At 36.8% G+C, this 23,580-nt stretch overlaps 1 protein-coding gene across 3 annotated transcripts in view; it reads left to right on the top strand.

The window, feature by feature from the left end:
- The window catches only part of MTIF2 (mitochondrial translational initiation factor 2), a 46,459-nt gene that overhangs the window by 13,404 nt on the left and 9,475 nt on the right, over positions 1-23,580 (top strand). For all 3 annotated transcript variants that reach the window (XM_069071724.1, XM_069071723.1, XM_069071722.1), the window contains 9 exons: positions 1,048-1,219; positions 2,105-2,265; positions 3,854-4,030; positions 6,657-6,796; positions 10,646-10,770; positions 14,376-14,580; positions 16,229-16,478; positions 16,888-17,028; positions 18,408-18,572. In XM_069071724.1, coding sequence (XP_068927825.1) covers positions 1,048-1,219; positions 2,105-2,265; positions 3,854-4,030; positions 6,657-6,796; positions 10,646-10,770; positions 14,376-14,580; positions 16,229-16,478; positions 16,888-17,028; positions 18,408-18,572 — 1,536 coding nt within the window. The remainder of the gene's footprint in view (positions 1-1,047; positions 1,220-2,104; positions 2,266-3,853; positions 4,031-6,656; positions 6,797-10,645; positions 10,771-14,375; positions 14,581-16,228; positions 16,479-16,887; positions 17,029-18,407; positions 18,573-23,580) is intronic.

The raw sequence follows: 23,580 nt of genomic DNA, 5'->3' as shown, positions 1-23,580 counted from the left end.
GATGATTTCTAGGTTCTTTTTTTGATCATGGCTTTCAGGTAGTCCAATAATTTTTAAATTATCTCTCCTGGATCTATTTTCCAGGTCAGTGGTTTTTCCCATGAGATATTTCACATTGCCTTCTATTTTTCCATTTATTTGGATCTGTTTAACAGCATCTTGATTTCTCATAAAGTCACTAGCTTCCATTTGCTCCAATCTAATTCTGAAGCAATGATTCTCCTCAGTGAGCTTTTGAGATTCTTTTTCCATCTGGCAAATTCGGCTTTTTAAGGCATTCTTCTCCTCATTGCTTTTTTGAGCCTCTTTTGCCATCTGAGTTAGTCTATTTTTTAAGGTGTTTTCTTCAGTCAGGTTCTTAACTCTCACTTCATGATTTTCTTGCATCATGCTCATGTCTCTTTCCTAATTTTTCCTCCACTTCTCTTATTTGGTTTTCAGAATCCTTTTTAAGGTCCTTTGTGGCCTGTAACCAGCTCCTATTTTTCTTGGAAGCTTTGGGTGCAGGAGTTCTGACTGCACCTGACTGGTCACTTGGTCCCCTTACAATCTGCAGACCAAGAGCTCTGAAGCAGCCACATGGTGGCGGTTGCAGGACCATTGAGCCTCAGCTGCTTGTGGCCCTGGGGGCAAAGGCCTGACTGGACTCCCAAACTCCCTGCTCCCGAAAAGTCTACACTGATCTCTCACTTTGTCTTTAGCATCTATGGGTTGATAATCCTGGGAACTGCCACAGCTGCTGGTGATCTGAAGTCCCTCCAGCCATGGCTGCCTTGAGGCTAAAGCCTCAGGTTTGTGAGGGACTGGGCTGCTCCCAGAGCACTGGGCTGTCCCCTTCCTACCATCCTGCTGGGCTGTCTTCAGCAAGAGGTTAGCTTCTCTGTGTCATTTTGTGGGTTCTGTAGCTCCAAAGTTTGTCTAGAGTCATTTTTTTACCTGAGTTAGAGGAGGTGGAAGCCAGAGCCCTTAGGAAGTCCTGTTTCTACTCCATCTTTACTCTGCCCCCTACTCTGTTCTTCTTAAAAGATGTATCATCTCTTTCATTAGATCACGTATATGAGGCCCTGTTGAACACTGCACTTGACATTGACTTACTTGAGCCTGAGTCACCCCTAGATGATGTTTGGATTAAGGAAGTTTTAAGAAAATCTGGGAAGAAGTACAAAAGAGTTCAACTAAAACAAGAAAAAGTCAGAGAAAACAAAGATGCTGTGAGAAGGTAAAAAACTCAAGTTTGATATTTTTAAAATCAGTCAATCACCAAAGATTTATTGAGTACTTACTGTGTATCAGTTTCTGTGCCAGATATTGGGGATACAGGAAAAGTTGCTTCTCTCAGGGAGCTTACATGTTACTCTGGAGACATCATGTACATAGTGGAATATATACAAAGCAAATACAGGGTAATTCTGGTGGGAAGTATTAGCCAGTTGAGGGAAGATCATGAAAAGTCTTATGTAGGAGATGGCCTTTGAACTGACTTTTGAAGAAAAGGAAATGTTCTAAGAATTGGAGTTGATGAGGTAGTACATTCTAGGCTTGGTTATTTAAAACATATGCTTTAGGAATTACTTTATATCTTGAAAATGCTATGAGTGTATTGAGGTAAATTTTTTCTTATTTCAAGTATCCAAAGCATTTTAAAGCAATATTGTTGATTGTGAACTGAATCTTGTAAACTAAAAGTAAACTAATAAAGAAAAAAAAAGAAAATTAAAAAAAGCAACATTGTTACTTTGAAGATGTGTTTTAATTGTTAAAAATGAATGACAGTTGTGTTTCTCAGTTTGCCATGTATGATAGATAACTCTTGAATAAAAAATTTTCGTTCAGCAAATATGTATTGAATATCTATTAGGTATCTACCACTGTGTAGGGAGTTGTAAGGATGCTAACTAAAAATGAATGAATTGAATAATAAAACTACTTAATATATATTTTAGCCATAAATAATTTCATATCTAGAACAAAGGAAGTATAATGATGTTTGTGTAGGTGATAATTATGCTGACTTGTTAACTTAAAGAGCAAATTGAGATCCAGTACACAGGATATACAATGTTTCTTATATTTTGGAATGAAAATTCTTTGCTATTAATTGTAGGCCTGAGGCAGATCCAACTTTCTTAGTCCCGAGGTTTCCAGTTGTTACCATAATGGGTCATGTTGATCATGGGAAAACAACTTTACTTGACAAACTGCGAAAAACTCAAGTAGCAGCAATGGAAGCTGGAGGCATAACTCAACATATTGGTGCCTTCCTCGGTATGAATATAGATTATCTTTTAATGTGCTTAGGAATTCCATTTATAATTTTCATATGTTACTAATGTGAAATGCAGTGTTTCAGTTTAAAAGTATCGAGAGGACAGACTGAAGCACAAACCTACTACTGATTTGGATGAAATATATTTGGATGCTTTGATAAATCCATGATTTCTTTGTTATGGGCACCCCTCCTTCATCTCTGCTGCTTTAATGCCTTCTTATCTTAAGTGATTCTTGTCCAAATTTTTCCTTAAATCCTTCATGATATAAGTGTTGCTATAATAATAGCAATAACAGCTAATCCTTATCATTTGCATACCAGTGCAGTATTTGGACTGTCCATCTGACATCCCATTCTCTAGCTAATAAAATAGTTAAATTTTGTAAGAGGTAAATTTAGTGTTCTAATCCCCTTTCAATTTAAATGGATAATAAACTTTGGATTTAAAATCATCCCATAATTCTAGTTGGATCATGTATTTGTAACTTTCTTTCTGGGACTGTTGCTCAGGCAATTGATGTAGCTACTGTTTTCTTTTTTCTAAAATGGAGTGGTGTACATTTGCAAAACATAGGTTCTGTCTCTTATCCCTGATTATTTAGGTTTTTTTCTTCAGAATATACATAGGCAGGTTTTTTTTTAACTTCTTTTTTTAAATTTTTTTTTTACACACATACATATATATATATATATATATATATATATTTGAATATTTGATTTTTAAAACTTTCAATTCCAGATTCATTCCCCTCCCCCCCTGCCACCCACCCCCACTGGGGAGACAAGCAGTTCAGTATAGGTTGTACATGTGCGGCTAATGCAAAACAATAACATAGTAGATGTATTGTAAAAGACTGACTATATTTCCCTCCCTCCTATCCCACCTCCCACTTGTTCTGTTCTCTACTTTGATCCTGTCCCTTTTCACAAGTGGGTGCTTCCAACTTCCCTCCCCCCCAGCCTGCCCTCCCTTCCATCATCCCCCCTCACATCCCCCTCCCCCCCTATTCTCCTGGAGGGTGAGATCCCCTACCTAGTGTGTATTTCCCTCCCTCCTCAAGCCAGATTCAATAGGAATAAGGTTGACCCATTCCCTTTTGCCTTTCTATTCTTCCCCTCCATTGTAACCATTTTCCCTTGCCTCCTCTGTATGAGATAGTTTGCCCCACTCTGTCTCTCCCCATCTCCTCTCATTATATTCCTCTCACCTCTTAATTTCACCTTTTAAGTATCATCCTTTCCTGTTAAATTGGTCCCGTGCCCTCTATCTAAGTATACCTGTAAACGTATATACACACATTCACATTACATAGGCATGTTTTTAGATTTTGTTGTAAGCTTGATATTTAAAGAATGCTACATAACAGAAGATTTCATGTGCAGTTTAAAGATGATATTGAAGTTTCATCATCTTTTTTTAATGTGAATTTATCATCTCTACTCTGAATTCGAATTGTTTGCTATAACAAATCAAATCATTACTTATTTCAGAGTAGAATACATTTAGGAATGGCACTTGTGTTTGTTTAATTTAAAGATGATACATTTTAAATTTCTTGTCTCTTTGGAATTCTGCTTTTATAGTTTCTCTACCTTCTGGGGAAAAGATAACCTTTCTTGATACTCCAGGACATGCTGCCTTTTCAGCAATGAGGTCCAGGGGTGCTTTTCTTACTGATATTATCATATTAGTTGTGGCAGCTGAAGATGGAGTAATGAAACAAACTGTGGAATCTATTCAACATGCCCAAAATGCTCAAGGTACTTTGTATGACTGACCATTTTTGCTTTAGTATTTGATTTAAGTTCATGAACCTAGCACAATTTAAGAAAGCAGTTCTAGTCACAAATCTGTTCTTCTAAATCCCCCAAATGAATTTTCATACTGTATCAGAGAGAATGCTTACTACTAACTGTGCAAAGTGTAGGAAATAACTTCACCTCCTTCTCCCTTGGTAAAATTGGGATGGTACCTACTCCCTTTTGAGAAAGAGTTAGTTTTGTGAAAGTAATATAGAATCTTCCCAGGAGGAGGTACCTAGCAATATTGATTCTCAGTTCCCACTTTATTGTCCCTAGTGGGATTTATCCCCTATGCAGTCACAAATCTTGCTTCCAAATTTAGGGACAATCCTTTCTCTAATATTTATGGATTTACTTTGTTGACTTCTCAGGCATATAACTAACTCTTATCTCTGATTTATTGACAACTATCTCCCTGCATTTACTTTATATGAAGAGAATATGTCCAATAGAATCAGACCTAGTTTCTCTTGTCAGACATTTATAGTAGGAAGCAATTTTTATGTGATACAGGCATGTTAAAACATAAGACACATCTCAATACCAGATATTTGGGTTATTCAGTTTTGCATTATTTTAGTTTCTGCTTCCCTCCATTAATGTAATTGAGAATTCATTATGCCAGGTTTAGGAATGAGTGCTGGTATTACTGATGATGGTAAATAAACATTAAAGCAGTGGGTAAACTCAGCAGGAATGGATTCTTTTCCTTTGGTCTACTAATCTGAAATCTATTGGATTAAGATTCTTGAGAGCAGTTACAATGTATTTTGGGTCCATACTCAGTGGGAGTGCTGAGATTGACAATAGAACCATGAAAGCTTTTTAAAGGTCTTTGATTATGGTTGCCTAAAGCATTTGAAGATCTTCACATTCTTCAGTCTAGATGAACTTAATTATCAATCTGTGTGTCTATTTTGTAATTACATTTATATACATATACATTTATGTTTATGTTTTTTACTCTTATGGCTTTCAGATAATGATAAACAATATATTACATGTAAATAGGTCTTTAAACTACATCTTTAAACTACAATATTTTTTCCACATAGCTTATCTCATTTGATCCTATATTGGGTCTTATAGTAGTGGTAGAAGTATGAAAAAAATTATATATCCTTTATTTCAAAATATATACCTCTTATACCCAACAGGCCATTCTTAAAATGACGATGAAAAGATAGAACGGGGAAATTTTACAGTTACTCAGTTCCTTTGGTTCTTTCTTTCTTTCCAATGGCATTTTTATAATTGTCATGAATATTATTCTCCTGGTCTTACTTATGAAATAATTTTTAAAGACATATAAGGAATTCCTCAATTGTACTTAGGTGTATTTATTGCCAAAAATGTGCTTCTGTTTTGTTTGTTAAGTACTGTTTCCATTCTCACATTGTGAGGTTTTATTTATTGATTGATTGATTAAAAAGTATACACTGGACCAGGAAATATGAGACTTAAACTTTTGTCCTGACTTTGTCCATTAGGAGCTCTAGGACCTTGCTCAAGCTGGGTGGGAATGGTGGTGCATGCCCCTAATCCCTGCTCCTTGGGGAAGCTGAGTGAGGATTGGGGTTCTCAGTTCAGAACTGTAGGAGGGCTAATGTCCATTGGGTGTCCACGCTAAGTTCTTCATTAATGTGGTAAGTCCCTGGGAGTGAAGGGCTGACAGGCTCCCTATGGAGGGAAAACTCACTCAGGAAAAGGTCAGAATTTCCATGACTATCAGCATTGGGATCCACCCAGGAGTGGCTACTACTATCTAGCTAACCTGTCTGACAGAGGGAGAGACTTTATCTTTCTGGTCCTCTGTTTATTTATCTGTAAAATTAGGGAGATCCTCCTGGCTCTAAAATTTAGTGATTTTCTTTTTTTTTTTTGAGGGCAGTTGGGGTTAAGCAACTTGCCCAAGGTCACACGGCTAGTAAGTGTGTCAAGTGTCTGAGGCTGGATTTGAACTCAGGTCTTCCTGATTCCAGGGCCTGTGCTCTATTCACTGCACCACCTAGCTGCCTCAAATTCAGTGATTTTCTAACTTTTATTAGAACATTTTCATATTTTGTCATTTTACTAAGTACTCAAAATCTCCAGGAAGTTTCCAGGGAAATAATCAGTGACTAAGTTAAATCAGTGACCTGCAGATTGTATAGCTCATATTTTCACTAGGTTTCCTATTGAAAACACAGGCCAGGGGGTGGCTAGGTGTGCAGTGAATAGAGCACTGGCCCTGGAGTCAGGAGGACCTGGGTTCAGATTTGGCCTCAGACACTTAACACAAAAACTAGCCATGTGACCCTGGGCAAGTCACTTAACCCCATTTGCCCTCCAAAAAGAAAAAAAAAAGAAAACACAGGCCCCATTTTACATCTTTGCTGTATATAACAGAAATGGTAAAGTCAGTAAAGAATTGCTCACTTTTATACTTACAATCACCATTAGACCCCAAAGTGAATGTTGTAAAGCCACTGAATAAAGGAAAATCAGTATGGATAAGGACTTATCATCTTAAGTGACCGAGAAAGAAGTTGTACTGTAAACTCACTTATCATTTCACCTTTTTGAAACTCTTATTTTTTTAAAGTTCCAATCATTCTTGCTATAAACAAATGTGACAAACCAGAGGCTGATCCTGAAAGAGTGAAGAAAGAATTGTTGACTTATGATGTGGTTTGTGAAGAGTATGGGGGTGATGTTCAGGCAATACATATCTCTGCACTTAAGGTAAGTTGTAAGTAACTCAGAGATAACCATATTCAGGTGACAATAATACATTAAATTTGTTTAGACTTTCAAGGTTTTGAAAGGCAGTTAGGTGGACCTGGAGTCCAAAGTTAATCTATCAGCTGTCAGATACTGGGCAAGTCACTTCACAGCTATTTGACTCAGTTTCCTCAACTCAAAAATGGGGATAATAATAGCACCTATGTCCCAGAGTTGTTAGGATCAAATGAGATAATATTTCTAAATGCCCAGCACATAGTAGGTTGTTAATAGGTATTGATTTCCTTCCTTAAAAATGCTTTAATATATATTATCTTGTTTGATTCTCAGAACCAATCTGTAAAATAGGCAAAGCTGATATTATTTTGTGGAGGTGGTATGGAGTAGTAGCTAGAATTTTGGCATTGACCTGCTGTGATAGTAATGGCAGTTAAAGATTCCCCTGTATTGGCCTGGTTTTCAAATTGATTGTGTTAAAACCCAGAGCTTGTTAATCCCACCTGTGGGATGGACTTGTTGATGTGAAAAGAAAGTCCTGAACTGGGAGGAGCTGGTGACATAGATTTGGAGAGACAAGAGAGAGGCAGAAGAACTTTTTGGAAGCAGCACCTCGTGGAGGCAGAGAGAGACTGAGAGAATTGCTGGGAGCCACTTTGAATTGCCTCTTCTGCCTCTCTCTTGTCTCTCCAAATCTACGTCACCAGCTCCTCCCAGTTTAGGACTTTCTTTTCACATCAAGTCCATGCCACAGGTGGGATTAACAAGCTCTGGGTTTTAACACAATCAATTTGAAAACCAGGCCAATACAGGGGAATCTTTAATTGCCATTACTATCACACCTGCCTGGATTCATATTTTACCTCAGATACTACTTGCTGTGCAACCCAGGGCAATTCTTTAAATCTCTCTAAGTCTTAGTTTCCTTATATTCACTGCACCATCTCGGCTCCACCCAAGTTTCCTCATATTTAAAATGAGAGGTTTGGATTTGATTGCTACTGAGGTCCCTTCCAGCACTAAATCTGTAATCTTGTGATTTTATTTTCCTCATTTTGCAGATGAGGAACATTAAATGACATACCTGAGGTCACGCTGCTTAATTCTGGAGCTGAGATTAAAGACCAGGTCTTTTGACTCCCGTTTTGGGGTTATTATAATGTCTTTGTGAAGGGTATCAACATTGAAATAAGGTTCAGGGAAATAATAGGCTAAAAATATTTTATGAAATTCTAGGAAGATTAAAACAAATCAGAGAAAATACTGGGCTTATTTCATTGATTATTGATTGACTTTCAGTTACTATAGCTGTTAGATTTGGAGCATGACATAGTTTTCCTTTCACTTAACCAATTAGTCCCTTCTTGCCCCTTAAATACAGTGAAGGCTAATTCCTTCATTCTTCAAATACTGCTTTTAAGTGACATTAACTGTTTCCTTTATTCACATCAAGACCCTCTGCATGCCCATAGCAAACAGATCTTTTTTTTTTATTGTCAGCTTTCATTGAACACACCCACCCACACATAGACACAGAGTTATATTCCTACAGTTAAATTTTCATTCTGTCTTTACTTGCCCAAAATTTTCTGGGGTCTCAAGTGTTTAGAAATAATTTCTTATATTAATATTAAAACCATCTCTCTGTTTCAGAATCTCTCATATCTATAGTATATTTTTAATTTTCCTGTTACATTCCTTGATTTACATTTTAGATCTGCATGAAGCACAACATTCAAGCTTATGATAATGAGATGAGGTGCTGAAGCCTTGGGCATCTGGAAATATAAGACTTTCTTTCTCTGATAACATTAGATAACTATAGCAGATGTATGAATCTACCCAGGGAATGGCAGAGGTGACTTCCAGGGAGGGTTGGCAGTGAAATTTCGTTTTTCCATAGTATGTAGCAGCAAAGAGCCCCCTTTTTTAGAAGAAAAGTAACTGTTGCCTATTTTCTTATAGAAGTAGTTCCTTTACTATGTGTATAGTATGAGAATTAATCAAATCATAAGAATCAGAGTGTCTTTTTGGGGGAACCTTTGAGGTTATCTAGCTTAGCCTCTTTATTTTTTTTTCTTTTTTCTTTTTTTTTTTTAAGCAATCCGGGTGAAGTAACTTGCTCAAGGTTACACGGCCAGGTGTTTCTGGGTGGATGCTAAGTGTCTGAGCCCGGGATTCAATCTCCAGGTCATCCTGACACTGGAGCCGGTGCTCTTACTCACTGTGCTACCTGGCCGCCCAGCCTCTTTATTTTTACATATGAAGAAAATGAGGCCCAGAGAAGAAAAGTAATTTGAATAAGAACACATAGCCAGGGAGTGGCAGGGGCAGGATATGGCCATAGGTTTTTTGATTCTGAGTACTTTGACCTTTCTAAAATACCCTTTGTTTACTCATAGTTCTTGCCCAGTTATTATTTTTTATAACCAGTGTCATTAGTTTCGTTAGTCCTGAGTGTCATCACCCCATACTGTGGGCAGATTTTGTTGTTCAGTTGTTTCATTCGTGTCTGACTCTTTGTGATTCCATTTAAGGTTTTCTTGGTAAAGATACTGGAGTGATTTGCTATTTCCTTCTCTAGCTTATTTGACAGATGAGGAAACTGAGGCAAACAGAGTTAAGTGACTTGCTCGGGGTTACACAGCTAGTAAGTATCTGAGGCTGGATTTAAAATCAAGTCTTTCTGATTCCAGGTCTGGGTTGCTATCCAGTGTACCACGTACCTGCCCACTGTGGTGGTCGGATACAGTAGTAGAAAGAGCACACAATTAGAAATTAAGATACCTGTTATAGTTCTATACTAATTTGTGACTTTTGGTAAGCCAGTTAATCCTTCTGAACCTCGGTCTCCTCATATATTAAATGAATATACTAGTCCCTTTACCAACTCATATGATTGTTATGAAATTCATATGAGAAGTGTGTGGAAAGTTTGATACCCACAATGACCAGATTCCAGAAGACCTATGATGAAACATGCAGCCCATTTTCTGACAGAGAGGTGATGGGCTTAGAGAGCAGACACAGACATGTTATTGGCATTACCAGTACCAAGGTTTGTTTTTACCATACATATTTCTTACAAGGGTTTTGTTTTTCTTTCTTATTCAAATGCTTGAGGGAGGGTGAAGGGGATAGATTTTTGTTGACTTAAAAAATTAAATTGGGGTGGCTAGGTGGTGCACTGAATAGAGCACTGGCCCTGGAGTCAGAAGGACCTGAGTTCAAATCCGGCCTCAGACACTTGACACACTTACTAGCTGTGTGACCTTGGGAAAATCACTTAACCCCAATTACCCTGCCCTCCTCCCTCCAAAAAGCAAAAAACAATTTTTTTAATTAAAAAAAAGTTTGAAATGCATAAAATTTCATATAGATATAAAACATTATTAGGAGAAATGATGAGGGAAGAAAACTCAACAATTCAACACACATTTATTAAATACCTACATAGTGGTTGGGCACTAGGAAAATAAAAACATAAAGAAGATTAATAAGGGCAGGTTTAGGAGAATAAGAAGGATAAAAGAGAGGAAGATAAAAAAGTAGAGAAAGTAAAAGATGGGATGCATGGTGGTGAGTTATAGAGATCTACCAACAGTGAATAGTGTGGCATAGGTTGCTTGCTTCCTTTTTGGAACTTTTGACCTTGGGCTAACTTATCTTTCTAGAAATTTTTTTCTTAATTCGTTCTTATAATTAATTAAAAGTTAATTGAATACCCTTTAAGAGGAAAAAGTATAATGTAGATACTAAAGATTAGTGTACTTCCTATCTTAAGTACCAGTATATATAGTGAGTAATTACATCAAAGATAATTTTTAGTAATATTTTTTTTTCTTTTTTAAGGGTGACAATCTGATGGCTCTGGCAGAGGCAACAGTTGCTCTTGCAGAGATATTGGAGCTGAAAGGAGATCCCACTGGTCTTGTGGAAGCAATAGTGGTAGAGTCTCGAACAGATAAAGGAAAGGGGTAGGATTGTGTATATATATGTATATATATAAATATATTGCTATTTATTGGTTATGCTTTCTAATTAATCCAATACTTGGTAGTAATTATATTAATGTAGCTCTATTTTTGTATTCTAGATTTCCTATTACTGTATTTGGTTATGGTACTCTTTTCCTTTTTTAACTAAACATTTCTACTCTATAAAAATTTGTTATCTTTGGTTTTTATGTGACCTTAATTTTTTATTTATCCTTGTGTCACTAACAAGTTATCCTTTATAACAAAGAATAAAAAGGAGGAAAAAAGCAATTCCTCAAACTCCAAAATCAATTCCAATAGTATATGCAATGTTGTACTCTCATAATCTCCCATCTCTGCAGAAGAGGGAGGAAGGTACATATTCTTAACTGAGCATATGACTTTGCTTGTTTTTGCTTGACCATACATATTTCTTACAAGGGTTTTGTTTTCCTTTCTTATTCAAAGACTTGGGGGAGGGTGGAGGAGATGGATTTTTGTTGGCTTAAAAAATTAAGTCACAAAAAAGTTATATGCCCATATGATACATAGTTTTGTTTTTGAAAGAGGAAAAAAAATAAGGATAAGCGATCAATACTGGAATATTGTATTTTAAGCTCTCAGATTCTTTATAATGGTGGTTGCCAAATCTTGTATGTTCCTTTCTTTCCTCAGTACTTGAATTCTTTCCTTTTGGCTGCTTGCAATATTTTTCCTTTGACCTAGAAGCCTAAGATTTTGTTTATAATGTTTCTGGGAGTTTTCATTTTGAAGTTTCTTTCAGGAAGTGACTGGTAGATTCTTTCAGTTTTCATTTTTTTCATTACTTCTCAGAGATCTAAGCAGTTTTCTTTTATGGCATCTTGAAATAGAATATCTATGCTCTTTTTTTTTTTTGGTTGACTTTCAGGTAGTCCAGTGATAAATTTTTTTTTAAAAATTATGTATTTTTGTTACATTTTAAGTTCCAAACTATCTCCCTCCCATGCCACCCCAAACTAGAAAGGGCCACCATTTGATGCAAATTTATAAATATATGTAAAATCATACTATGTGTACTTCTGTTTATTAGTTCTTTTTCTAGAGGTGGATAGCATCTTCCTTCATAAGGTAGTCCAATGATTTTATAATTATCTTGATCTATTTTCTAGATATGTTGTTTCTGATAAGAAATACTTCTATTTTTAAGTCTTTTGACTTTAATATTACTTGTTATCTCATGGAATTATTAACTTCTATTTGGTCCATTCTCATTGTTTTTATACTTCTTATGTTAAACTGTTGATTATCCTTTTAATTCTTTCATTTATTTTCCATTCCTCCCCCCTCCCCAAATGGAGGCACCTTTTTCTTTTCTAATTGTTTCTTCTAGTACTCTCATTTTATTTATAAAATCATTTTTAGCTTATTTAAAAATTCTTGTTTCATCTCTTCCAGGAATTCTGGTTGAAATTATGTCCAAGATGTGTTTTCCTTTGAGGCTTTGCTTGTATATGTTTTGGAGTCATTCTCTTCTTTAGGGTGTGTGTCTTAAGTGTCTCTGTCACAGTAATAGCTCTTTATGATGGAATTCTTTTTTTGTTTCCTTATTCTTCCAGCCTACTTCCTGACTTATAACTTTATGTTAGGTCTAGACTTTGTGTATACCTGGGGGACAGTGTCTGAGGTGAGGTGAGCTTAGATCCTGGTTTGTGTCCTCTTGGATCCTGGTCCAGTCCCAGGGTCATAGTCACACAGCTACTACTTGCTTCTGTAATACATTATCATCGTTGATCCTTCTATGTATCAGGTACTGTACTAAGAACTTTACAAATAATATCTCATTTGATAGAGGCACCTGTGTGACAGTGGATAGTATGTCAGTCTGGAATCAGGAAGACCTGAGTTCAGACCCATCCTTGCAGCTGTGTGGCTCTGGGCAAGTCACTTAATCTCAGTCTACTGAAGTTTCCTCATCTGCAAAACTGAGGTTAACAGCACCTACTTCCCAGGGTTGTTGGGAGGATCAAATGAAATAATATTTGTAAAACCCTTAGCATAGTACCTGGCACATAGTAGGCACTATATAAATGCTTAGTCTCTTTGTTTCCCTCTCCCTTCCTTTGATTCTGACAACAGCCTTGGGAGGTTAGGTGCTATTATTTTTACAGATGAGGAAACTGAAGTAGACAGTGGTTAAGTGACTTGTCTAGGGACACACAGCTAGTAAGTGTCTCAGGCTGGATTTGAATTCAGATATTCCTGACTCCAGGCCTGGTGCTCTAACCACTGCAGCACAGTACACAATATAGGGCCTATGGCTACTTCTTGCCCTGTCATGCCACACTTCAGTCCAAGTTTCTTTCTTGGCTCACCCGTGGATCAATGACCCCACATTGGTTGTCAGTGACAGAGCTAAAAGTTGGCATCTGTTTCTGTTCCCTGCATAGTGTCAAGTATCTTTGTTCTGGATCTGAGACTTTTTCTTGCTCTGGTCCAGCCCTGGGAATGCCCTTGTTCAGTTTAGTCCCAGTGCTGGAAGGTCCTGTGCTGCTGCTCCTGGCTAGACCCCATCCTCAAGTGTCTGCAAATGGAGGCTTGGAAAATTCTAAACACCTCAGGATTGCCACTGTTCTCAAAAATCATAACAAGTAACCTTTCTATTCTTTTGCTCCCATCTGTGGGAACAGTCCGATGCCAACCCCAACTCAAGAAAAGATTCATTATGATTTTTTTCTTGGGTTTCCTTATCAGGACTTGGTCTGGTATGTTTTCTGGATTTTATGTGGAGTAGTTGTGGAAGAGAGCTTGGATGATTTCTTTCTATTCTGCTCTCTTGTCTGGTCTTTGATCATACAAGTTTTCTGTGATACTACTTCCTAAAGATGGAGATTTTCCTTCTGCATCCAATTCTCTTCCCATTCTCAACTATTTCACTCATTTCACCCAGACTCTGACATCAAGATGTTTTCATTAATTGCACTTTTCTGGTACAGGGGAAGAGGGGGGCCTAGTATTTGTAGTCATGTTGTTGTGGAAAAATTTAGGAATGAAAGCTTGGAAAGTCCTAAACACTTCAGGATTATCACTTATTATCTCCAAAGTTGTAACAACTGAATTTCCATTTCCCTGTTGCTACCTCTATGAAATCCACAGCAGTAATAAGAGAAAATGTTTCAAACCTAGTGATTTCTAGTAATACCATGTCTAAGGTCAGCAAGGAAGTTTATGACAGACACTTCTCATGTTGTGTATTTTGGTTCTGTGTGATTACAACTGAAACATTGGATTATTAGACAGGGACTACTTTAAAAAAAATCACAGTTGACAGTTTTAAGGGAATTTTGTTTATTATTCTGATGTGGTTCTTTATAAGAAATAGTTTTAAAATATAGAGAAACAGTTTAGGGTTACAATAGTGAACTTATGGCTACAACCCTAGACTCATTTAGAAGTACCTCTGCATGGTAGTTGAGCATCTTCTTGAAATTTGCTTTTTGAGATCATGGAAACATAAATGTATGCAATCGTCATGGCATCGTCTTAGGGTCCAATAAAATGTTTTGACTATATATGAGTTGTAACAGTAGGAGTTTTCCTTACAAAACACTTTTTTCTCCTTTTAGTCCAGTAACTACAGCTATAATTAAAAGAGGAACTTTGAGAAAAGGTGCAGTTCTGGTTGCTGGAAAGAGTTGGGCAAAAGTCCGTTTGCTGCTTGACGAGAATGGAAAAACAATCAGTGATGCTTGTCCCAGCATGCCGGTGGAAATTATAGGTTGGAAGGACCTTCCTTCTGCGGGAGATGAAATTCTTGAAGTAGAATCCGAGGTATGACTCCTAAATATGCTATTGTTGATATTGCAAAAGGAGAGTAAGTGTTTCTTTCAGATGTTAAACTAAAATGCCATAAACCAGTAGCTCCTTTTCATCACTACTCTCATTTATAAAGTGCTTCAAGTTTTTCTTTCTTTACTTTGTGTTCTTCCCACTAAAATTATTAAGTAGACAAGGCGGCTAGCTGGCACAGTGAATAGAGCACTGGCCCTGGAGTCAGGAGGACCTGAGTTCAAATCTGACCTCAGACACTTAACACTTACTAGCCATGTGACCTTGGGCATGTCACTTAACCCCAATTGCCTTGCCTTCCACCCTCCAAAAAGCAAAAACAAACAAACAAATAAAATTATTAAGTAGATATGCAAGTATTTTTATTCCCATCAGTATTAAAAAATGATAGGGCAGGAATGAAGGATTATAGTTGGACAGCCTGAATTCTATACTCCTGACCATACAATGTTAGGAAAATGAGAGAAAAGAAAGTTGCCCAGACTTGTGTAACACCAATTCAGTACCCATAGCAGCTGCTATGAATATACATGTGTATTCCCAGGGTTTGTTTGCAAAATATAATAAACCCTCCTCCTTCAAGACAAAACTGAAGTATTTATTTGGGACATTGCTATTAGGATACCAAAAAGCAAGGTTAGTAAGATATTTATTACCAATCCAGGGAGTGTTGACATCAAAAGTTCTCTCTGTCAATTCTCCCCACAAGCAAATTCCCCTAGGCAAGTTCTTCCTTCTTCTCTCTCAGCCTGGGTTTCTCTCTGCCCACACCTCTCCCTCCAAGCAATACAATATATATATATATATATATACTGTTTCCAGTCAAAGACTTGATTGACATAGTGCTGAGAAGGTTGGAAATCAGCACTTGATTAAAAAGGTGTTGGCCTCCCTGTGGCCCACAGCCTAATTAGCTCTGTAGCAGGGCTCCATATGAGGCCTATTAATGGACAGGGAAGGTCTCATATTCCATTAACCTTGGGTAGAGTTTCTTTGGAGGATTTATGGAAGAACATGCAAGAATTGCACAGAATGAGAACGGGTGGTTACGTTGCTAACTGCAGCAGCAAAGGGAGTGTCCACATGGATAAGACCTCATAGCCAATTTTGTCCTGCAGATCCATTGAGGTATCAGTGCACAAACCCTGAAATTCAAATTGTATAAAGGAATTTTTATAAATTCTATAAGGAAGTAGCTTTTACATGGTTTCATAGTAGGAAGAGTTTATTTCTATTACATATGATTTCACAGTGTACAAAGTGCCTTCCTCATAAACAACCTTGTGAATCCTGGATTTTAATTAAAAAAAACTGGATTCAAATATTTGTTCTTTTTACTACCTATATTATCTTGGTCAAGTCACTTAACTTCTCTAGTTCTTTGTTTCCTAATAGATAAAATGGGGTGGGAGGGGAGGGTGTCACACTATATGATCAGTAAGGTCACTACCAGGTCTGAATCTGTGAACCTAGGAGATTCAAACACAGGTCTTCTGACATTAAGTGCAGTGCTCTTTCCAGGACACTATTCTGTTTTTCATAATGAAGAAAGCTGCATGTCAGCTTTTCAACATCGCAGCCACTGATTTCTACCTCAGTAAATAATACCACCAACTTTTTTTTTGCAAAGCAAAGAGCACGTGAAGTTGTTGATTGGAGGAAGTATTCTGAAGAACAGGCAAAAATGAAAGAGGATTTTAAAGTGATTGAAACAAAACGAAAGGAACACCAAGATTCTCATCGTAGAGCCCGGGAGAAGTTAGGATCTCTGAACTGGAAAGAGAGAGAATATAGAAAGTATCAAGAAATTAAAAAAATGCAAAACATAAAACCTAAAGAGAAAACAGAAGATTTGAACACTCTTCCTATAATCATTAAAGGTGCTAGTTTGTTAATGTGTTTTGCTTTTGAACTTTTTTTTTTTCAATTGATCAATAAATGTTTATTATGTGCTTACTATGTGTCAGGCACTGTGTGGAGCTGTGCTTGTTTATTATTTACTGCACAAAGTATTCATGATATTTAATTCTCATGAAGATTTTTCTAGTACAAATATTTTATTTATAGTTGTGGTATAAAATACAACTTAGTGACCACTTTAACTTTTAATCAGATATTCATTATGTTTTTATAGATTGAATGGGTAATCTATATCATCAAGGCAAAGAAAAATGAATATAGTTATAATTGGCATTTAATGTCTTTTTTGAATTAGATTATTCTGATTGAAATACTTTGGAATTTCAGCCTTTTAACATCAGTAGTCCTAAACTTTTTTTTTTTCTTTAGGTGACGTAGATGGTTCGGTTGAGGCTATTTTGAATGTTATTGATACCTATGATGCTACAGATGAATGTAAATTGGAGTTATTACATTTTGGAGTAGGTGATATTAATGAAAATGACATTAACCTTGCTGAAACATTTAATGGTAAAGTTTCTATATTTTAAGTGACCTTTATTTCACTAAATGAATTGTTTAGGTATACAATTGATATGTAAGCCTTTGTCAGCTTTTGTTGTTACCTGTAGGCTTTCTGTTGCCATTGGAGACCTTACTTGCTAGAGAATAAGAGAGTCTCTGGCATCCATTCAGTAGAGTCATGACTCTATTTCACTTTCTCTTGCTTTCCTCACGGGAGAGCTCTTCCCAGGACTCACAGATGTCTAGTTATTTATTTTTTGGGGGAGGGGAAGGAGGGCATGATTTCTACTACGACAATAGCCCAGTTATTAAGGCCTGAGTTTAACAAATGCCTGTTGTGCTTTTTTCATTGATTTGTAAAAACTTCCCTTTTACCTTATGACCTACCCTGCTACTTTTCCATCTTTCACTCATGGCCAACCACTTTTGTGTGAACAGTTTTTAACTTTAAGATGACAAGGACCATATGTCCTTATAAGTTAACTATACTGCATATCATAAATTTAACTCAAGATTGCCTTGCCCACTTTGCACAATACTAACACTACAGCATTATAAACAAACAAGCAGTTTGGATAACATGTTCCTTTTCTCAGAATAAAGGATATATAGAATATGAAAAAAACTCTTTTTCAGTGGTGTTATCTGATCACATAGAAGGTATATTTGTGACATGCCTATTGTGTACCACCACTATGTTAGGTAATGTAGATAATTTACATTTTGTAATCTGTGTACATATTGATGAGCAGCCTTTCCAGGGGGCCTTTCATGTGTTTTTTTCTAAATTATTGAGGTTTTATTAAAAGCAAGAGGGCTTTATTTAATGATAGTTTTATGTACCTCAATCATGTTCTTTGGAAAAAGTATGGAGGAAATGTTTAGCTCCAAGAAGGTTTGGAACTCTTTAGAAAATTCCTGACTCATTAAGCCATTTCTTCTTTGAGTTATGGCAAGTTTACAGTCAAGAGCTTATTAAAGGAGTGGGCAAGAAGATTTTAATTTATTAATAATTTACTGTTTCTGAAATCACACTGGTAACATTTGTAATTCATTTCTTCCCCTAATGTACTTCATTCTGTTTTTTTTCCTAGCATCAGATGTAAAGTTTTGCCTAGGATCCACATTATGGTCCATTAGGTAATCTTCAACAGGGTGTCTGAGAAATAGAATTTATATTAAAACCATGTCAATTTCTCTAATCACTTGAGAACCTGGTAATTATCATAAAAAGAGTTTTACAGAATTTCTTTTCTCTTGACATTGTCCTTTTGTTCACATATGAAGTCAAGAACATAATTAAGAGTTTATTTTCTGTGTGAAAGGCAAACAAATGTTCCAGTATTTGTGTCAACTAATCATCAAGTTCTATTTCTGCCTGTCAGGTGTTATATATGGCTTCAGTGTGAATGCAAGCAAAGTTATCCAGCAGTTAGCTGTGAAAAAAGGAGTCAGAATTAAACTTCACAACATTATCTACCGACTTGTTGAAGACTTGCAGGAAGAACTGAGCAGTAAACTCAGTCCCTCTGTGGAAGAAAATGTAATAGGTGAGTATTTAGAATAGTTAGCATTTATATAGCACTTTTAGGTTTGCAAAATGCTTTATAAATATTATTTTATTTTATCCTTATGATAACCCTGGCAGGTAGATGCTATTATTATCCTCATTTTGCAGGTAGGGAAACTGAGGCAGACGACGGTTAAGTAATTAATTAATTTGCCTGAGGTCACATAGCTAGCATCTGAGGCTGAATTTGAACTTGGATCTTCCTAACTCCAGATATAGTATTCTATCTTCTCTGCCACCCAGCTATAATCACTTGCTTCCAAAATTATAAATACAGATCCTTTATAAAATCTTTGGGCATTTAAAAATTTTCACAACTTTGTATTTGTACATTTCTAAGCATTTAGGTCAGTTGTATTACATTATAGGCTATAAAATATCCCCTTTTTTAAACTATTGATAAATGAAAAATGGCTATCAAGGCATTATTATTATTTGCTCTTTTTTTTTTTTTTGCCTTTTTTTGGAGGACAATTGGGGTTAAGTGACTTGCTCAAGATCACACAGCTACTTTTTGTGTTAAGTGTCTGAGGCTGGATCCGAACCATATTATTATTTGCTTTTAAATGATGTTTACAGATTTTTTTTTCCTATTGTATTAAATCGGTTAAATTGTTTAAAAGACATATATCGATTTTATGAAGATATTAGGGTCCTAGATTTTGAAAGTCAGAAGGGACCACAGTAAACTTCTAATTGAACCCATACCCTATAAGAATTTCCTGTATAGGGGGTGGCTAGGTGGCACAGTTAATAGAGCACTGGCCCTGGAATCAGGAGGACCTGAGTTCAAATCTAGCCTGAGACACTTAATACTTACTAGCCCTGTGACTATGGGCAAATCACTTAACCCCAATTGCCCTGCCTTCCCCACTCCAAAAAAAAAGGCAAAAAAAAAAATAAGAAAGTTTCTAGGGGTGGCCAGGTGGCTCAGCGAGTAAGAGCACCGGCCCCAGTGTCGGGATGACCTGGGGGATCGAATCTGGGCTCAGATACTTAGCACCCACCCAGAAACACCTGGCCGTGTAACCTTGAGCAAGTTACTTAACCCCAATTGCTTAAAAAAAAAAAAAAAGAATTTCCTGTATAACATAGGTTGTCTAGTTTCTGTTTAAAGACCTACATGGAGGGTAGAAATGCCAGCAGTAGAACAGAGGTCTGTATGCAATGTTTGTTGATCTGACCAAGGTCTTTGATATGTCAATTATGAGGACTTGTGGAAAATTATGGCAAAATTTGGTTGCCTGGAGAAGTTCATCAGTTTTGTGCATCAGTTTCATGACAGCATGCTTGCATTGGTTCTGGATAATGGACAGTGCTCTTGCACTTTCCCAGTCACCAGTGGAGTGAAGCAGGACTATGTGCTTGCTCTTAGCATGATGTTTTCAGCAGTTTTGTCAGATGCCTTCAACAAGGATGAAAATAGCATCAAGGTTAGCTATTTGCATTAATAATAAATTATTTAACTTGAGAAGGCTACAAGCCAAGAATAAATAGAGAGCTGGTGCATGACTTTTTGTTCATAGATGTACCCCCTGAGACTGAGATGCAACAAAGTATGGATCATTTCTCTGCTGCTTGTATTAGTTTTGGCCCAATACCAAAACAAAAAAATGCAGGTTCTTCAACACCCGCCCCACACCATCCACATATTGAACCATTGGTTACAGCAAATGGAGAAATTTTGAATGCTGTGTATAAGTTCACTTACCTTGGCAGTGTACTTTGCAGATGAAGAGGTTGACTCATGCGTTGCCAGAACTAGCTCAGTGTTTGGGAAGTTCTGAAAGAAAGTGTGGGAGAGAAAAGATACCAGACTGCCTACCAAACTGAAGATCTACAGAGCCATTGTGCTGACCTTGTTGTGTGCCTGTGAAACCTGGACTGTGTGCCAACGATATGGCAAGAAACTGGATTGCTTCCATTTGAAATGTCTTAGGAAAATCCTGAATATCACCTGACAAGATAAGGTACCAGATATTGAGGTCCTTTCTTAAGCTAAACTTCCAAGCATTCCCACTCTATTGCAGAAAGCACAACTCCAGTCGGCTGGCCATGTTGTTCAAATGCCAAACATATGTTTGCGTAAAAGACTTTTACAGAGAACTCACACAAGGCAGGTCCTCATGGAGGTCAGAAGAAGTGATACAAAAACACTCTCAAGGTGTCTCTGAAGAACTTTGGAATTGATTACATAACTTGAAAGACACTGGCAAAGGACCGCCCAGTGTGGCATGTCTGCATCAAAGAAGGTGTTGTATGCTTTATGAGGGAAGCAGAATTGAAGGAGCTCAAAAAAAAAAACATGTGATGCACAAATTTTTAGACATCTCCACTCTAAATGTTCATGTGGAATATTTGTGCCCTACATGTGATAGAGCATTCCAAGCTTGTATTGGTCTGATTAGCCATAATCAGACACACTGTACCTTCACTCCCAACATAATGATGTCATCTTGGTCCTTTTCAAGAATGAAAAACAACAACCAACCAACCAGTCAACCAACATGGAGGGTAAACCTGCCTCCTGTCTAGATACCCTATTTCATTTGGGGATCTTTTTCAGGAGGTGATCATTGGATTCTTTCAACCTCTCTTTTGCCCTCTGGTTCTAAAACATCAGGGCAGTTTTTCTTGAGAATTTCTTGAAGGATGATTTCTAGGTTCTTTTTTTGATCATGGCTTTCAGGTAGTACAGTAATTTTTAAATTATCTCTCCTGGATCTATTTTTCCAGGTCAGTGGTTTTCCCAATGAGATATTTCACATTGCCTTCAATTTTTTCATTTGTTTGGATCTGTTTAGATCTTTGTTTGGATCTGTTTTGATAGGATATGTTTTGATAGATTTGTTTGGATCTGTTTAAAAAGGCCGCTTCCTGCTGGCCTGCTGGGCTGTCCTCAGCAGGAGGTTAGCTTCTCTGTGTCATGTTCCGCCCCACAGAAGTCCTGTTTCTACTCTGCCATATTGACTCCGCCCCTCCATTTCATTTTTGAACAAAATCTTTTTGATGTTAAGTCTTTCTTGATATCAAACCTAAGCTGTTCTCATTGTAGTTTTCACCTGCTGCCTTTGGTACTAGAAAAAATTTGAACCTTTCTTCACATGATGGACCTTCAGATATTTGGAGACAGCTATCATGACCTATCTATTCATATAGCTATAGAGATAGGGACTGGACCTATACATTATAGGGATAGGTACTGGACCTGTGATTTCATTTGTATAGGTAAGTACTGTAGGAGAGATCTTTCAATGCAGGTTGTCACATTCTCTGAAACCTTATAGTCTTAGAGAGTTGGCTAGACCACAGAGAGTTTAGGTGACTAGTATGTATCAGAGGAAGGACTTGAACCCAGGTTGTCTTGGTTTCTAGCTCAGCACTCTGTCAACCCTTTGTTCCCTTAGACATACTTACCTTCCACTAGAGACTTTTTGCCACAATGATTTTTGAACCATTAACTACTTTTTGAGTCTAGCCATCCAACCAGTTCTGAACCTATATAATTGTATTTTTGTTTAATTCGTATCTCTCCCTATTCTTAACAAGATCAATGAGATGCTTTATTGCAAAGTTCGCCAAAATCTAGCTAAACTACATGCACAGCATTCCCTTTATCTGTTGGTTTAGTGATCATGTAAAAGAAAAAGAAATAAGGTTATCTGGCATGTCCTGTTCTTAATAAAGCCATGTTGATTCTTTCTAATCACCTTTTCCCTTCCTAAAGGCTCTCCAGCCATCTATTTAATGACCTAGAATTACCTAGAAATCTGTCAAACTCAATAATCTATAGTTTATAGACTGTTTTCTTCCTCCTTTAAAAAAAAAATGGTTCCTTGTGGTAACCCTCCAGTTTTCTTTGATCTTTGAGATATCATTGAATGTAGCTCAGCAGTCACATCTGCTAGTGCTTTCAATACCAGAGGGTGTACTTTATTTGAGCTAGGTAACTTGCATTCATCAAGGGAAACTCGATGCTCTTTTAACTCTTTCTTGACTTAGATTGCATATTAACTTCCTATTAGTCATTTATGTTCTATCACCTCTAGTATAAGGGTCATTCTCCTTGGCAGAGAACCTTCCCTTAACTCCATTTCTTCCTATTCCCTTGTTGGGTAAGATGTGTTTTTGTATATAACTGTATGTGAATGTATATTCTATCCTTCTTTAACTGCTTCAGATGAAAGTGTTGCCTTCCTCCCTCTAATGCCCTCCTTCCTTGTATAAATTCTGTATATCCCATTTATGTGAAATAATTTTCCCCATTCTTCCTCTCCCTCCCTCAATGTATTTTTCTTCCCTACTTATTCTATTCTTTGAGATCATAAAAAATTTATAGTATTACCTTCAAACCTTTCTGATTAGACTCCCTTTATGATCTCTGGTGATGATAAAGTTCTGAGGAATTACATGTATCATCTTCCCATATAAGGATGAAACAATTTAACCTTGTTTAGTCCCTCATGATTTCTCACTCATGTTTACCTTTTATGACTCTTGATTCCTGTGTTTGTATGTTAAACTTTCAGTTCAGCCTTATTGTTTTCATCAGGAATCTTTGGAAGTCTTCTGTTTTGTTAAAAGCCCATTTTTTCAGGTTTTTTTTTTTTAGTTAGGCTATTCTTGGTTGTAAGCCTAGATTCTTTTCCTTCTGGGATACCATATTCCACGTTCTCTGCTCCTTTATAGTATTGGCTGCTAAATCTTGTGTGATACTGATTGTGAATCCTTGGTACTTGAATTCTTTCTTTCTAACTACTTTTAATATTTTTCTCCTTGGCCTTGGAGTCCTGGATTTTGTCTATAATATTGCAAAGAGTTTTCATTCTGGGGTTCTTCCAAGAGATAACTGGTAGATTTTTTCTTTTTCTACTTTGCCATCTGGTTAATTTTTTAATTAATTAAAAAACAATTTCTTAAAATATGATGCCTAGGCTCTTTTTTTTTTTTAGTTGTTGTTGTTCATGACTTTCAGGTAGTTCTAGTGA

The sequence above is a fragment of the Petaurus breviceps genome, unplaced genomic scaffold (assembly GCF_028583685.1).
Source record: "Petaurus breviceps papuanus isolate PSGF00001 unplaced genomic scaffold, PetGlider_PUasm1.0 90842, whole genome shotgun sequence".
In the NCBI taxonomy this organism is placed as follows: Eukaryota; Metazoa; Chordata; class Mammalia; order Diprotodontia; family Petauridae; genus Petaurus; species Petaurus breviceps.
This window is presented reverse-complemented; position numbering and strand designations above follow the sequence as displayed.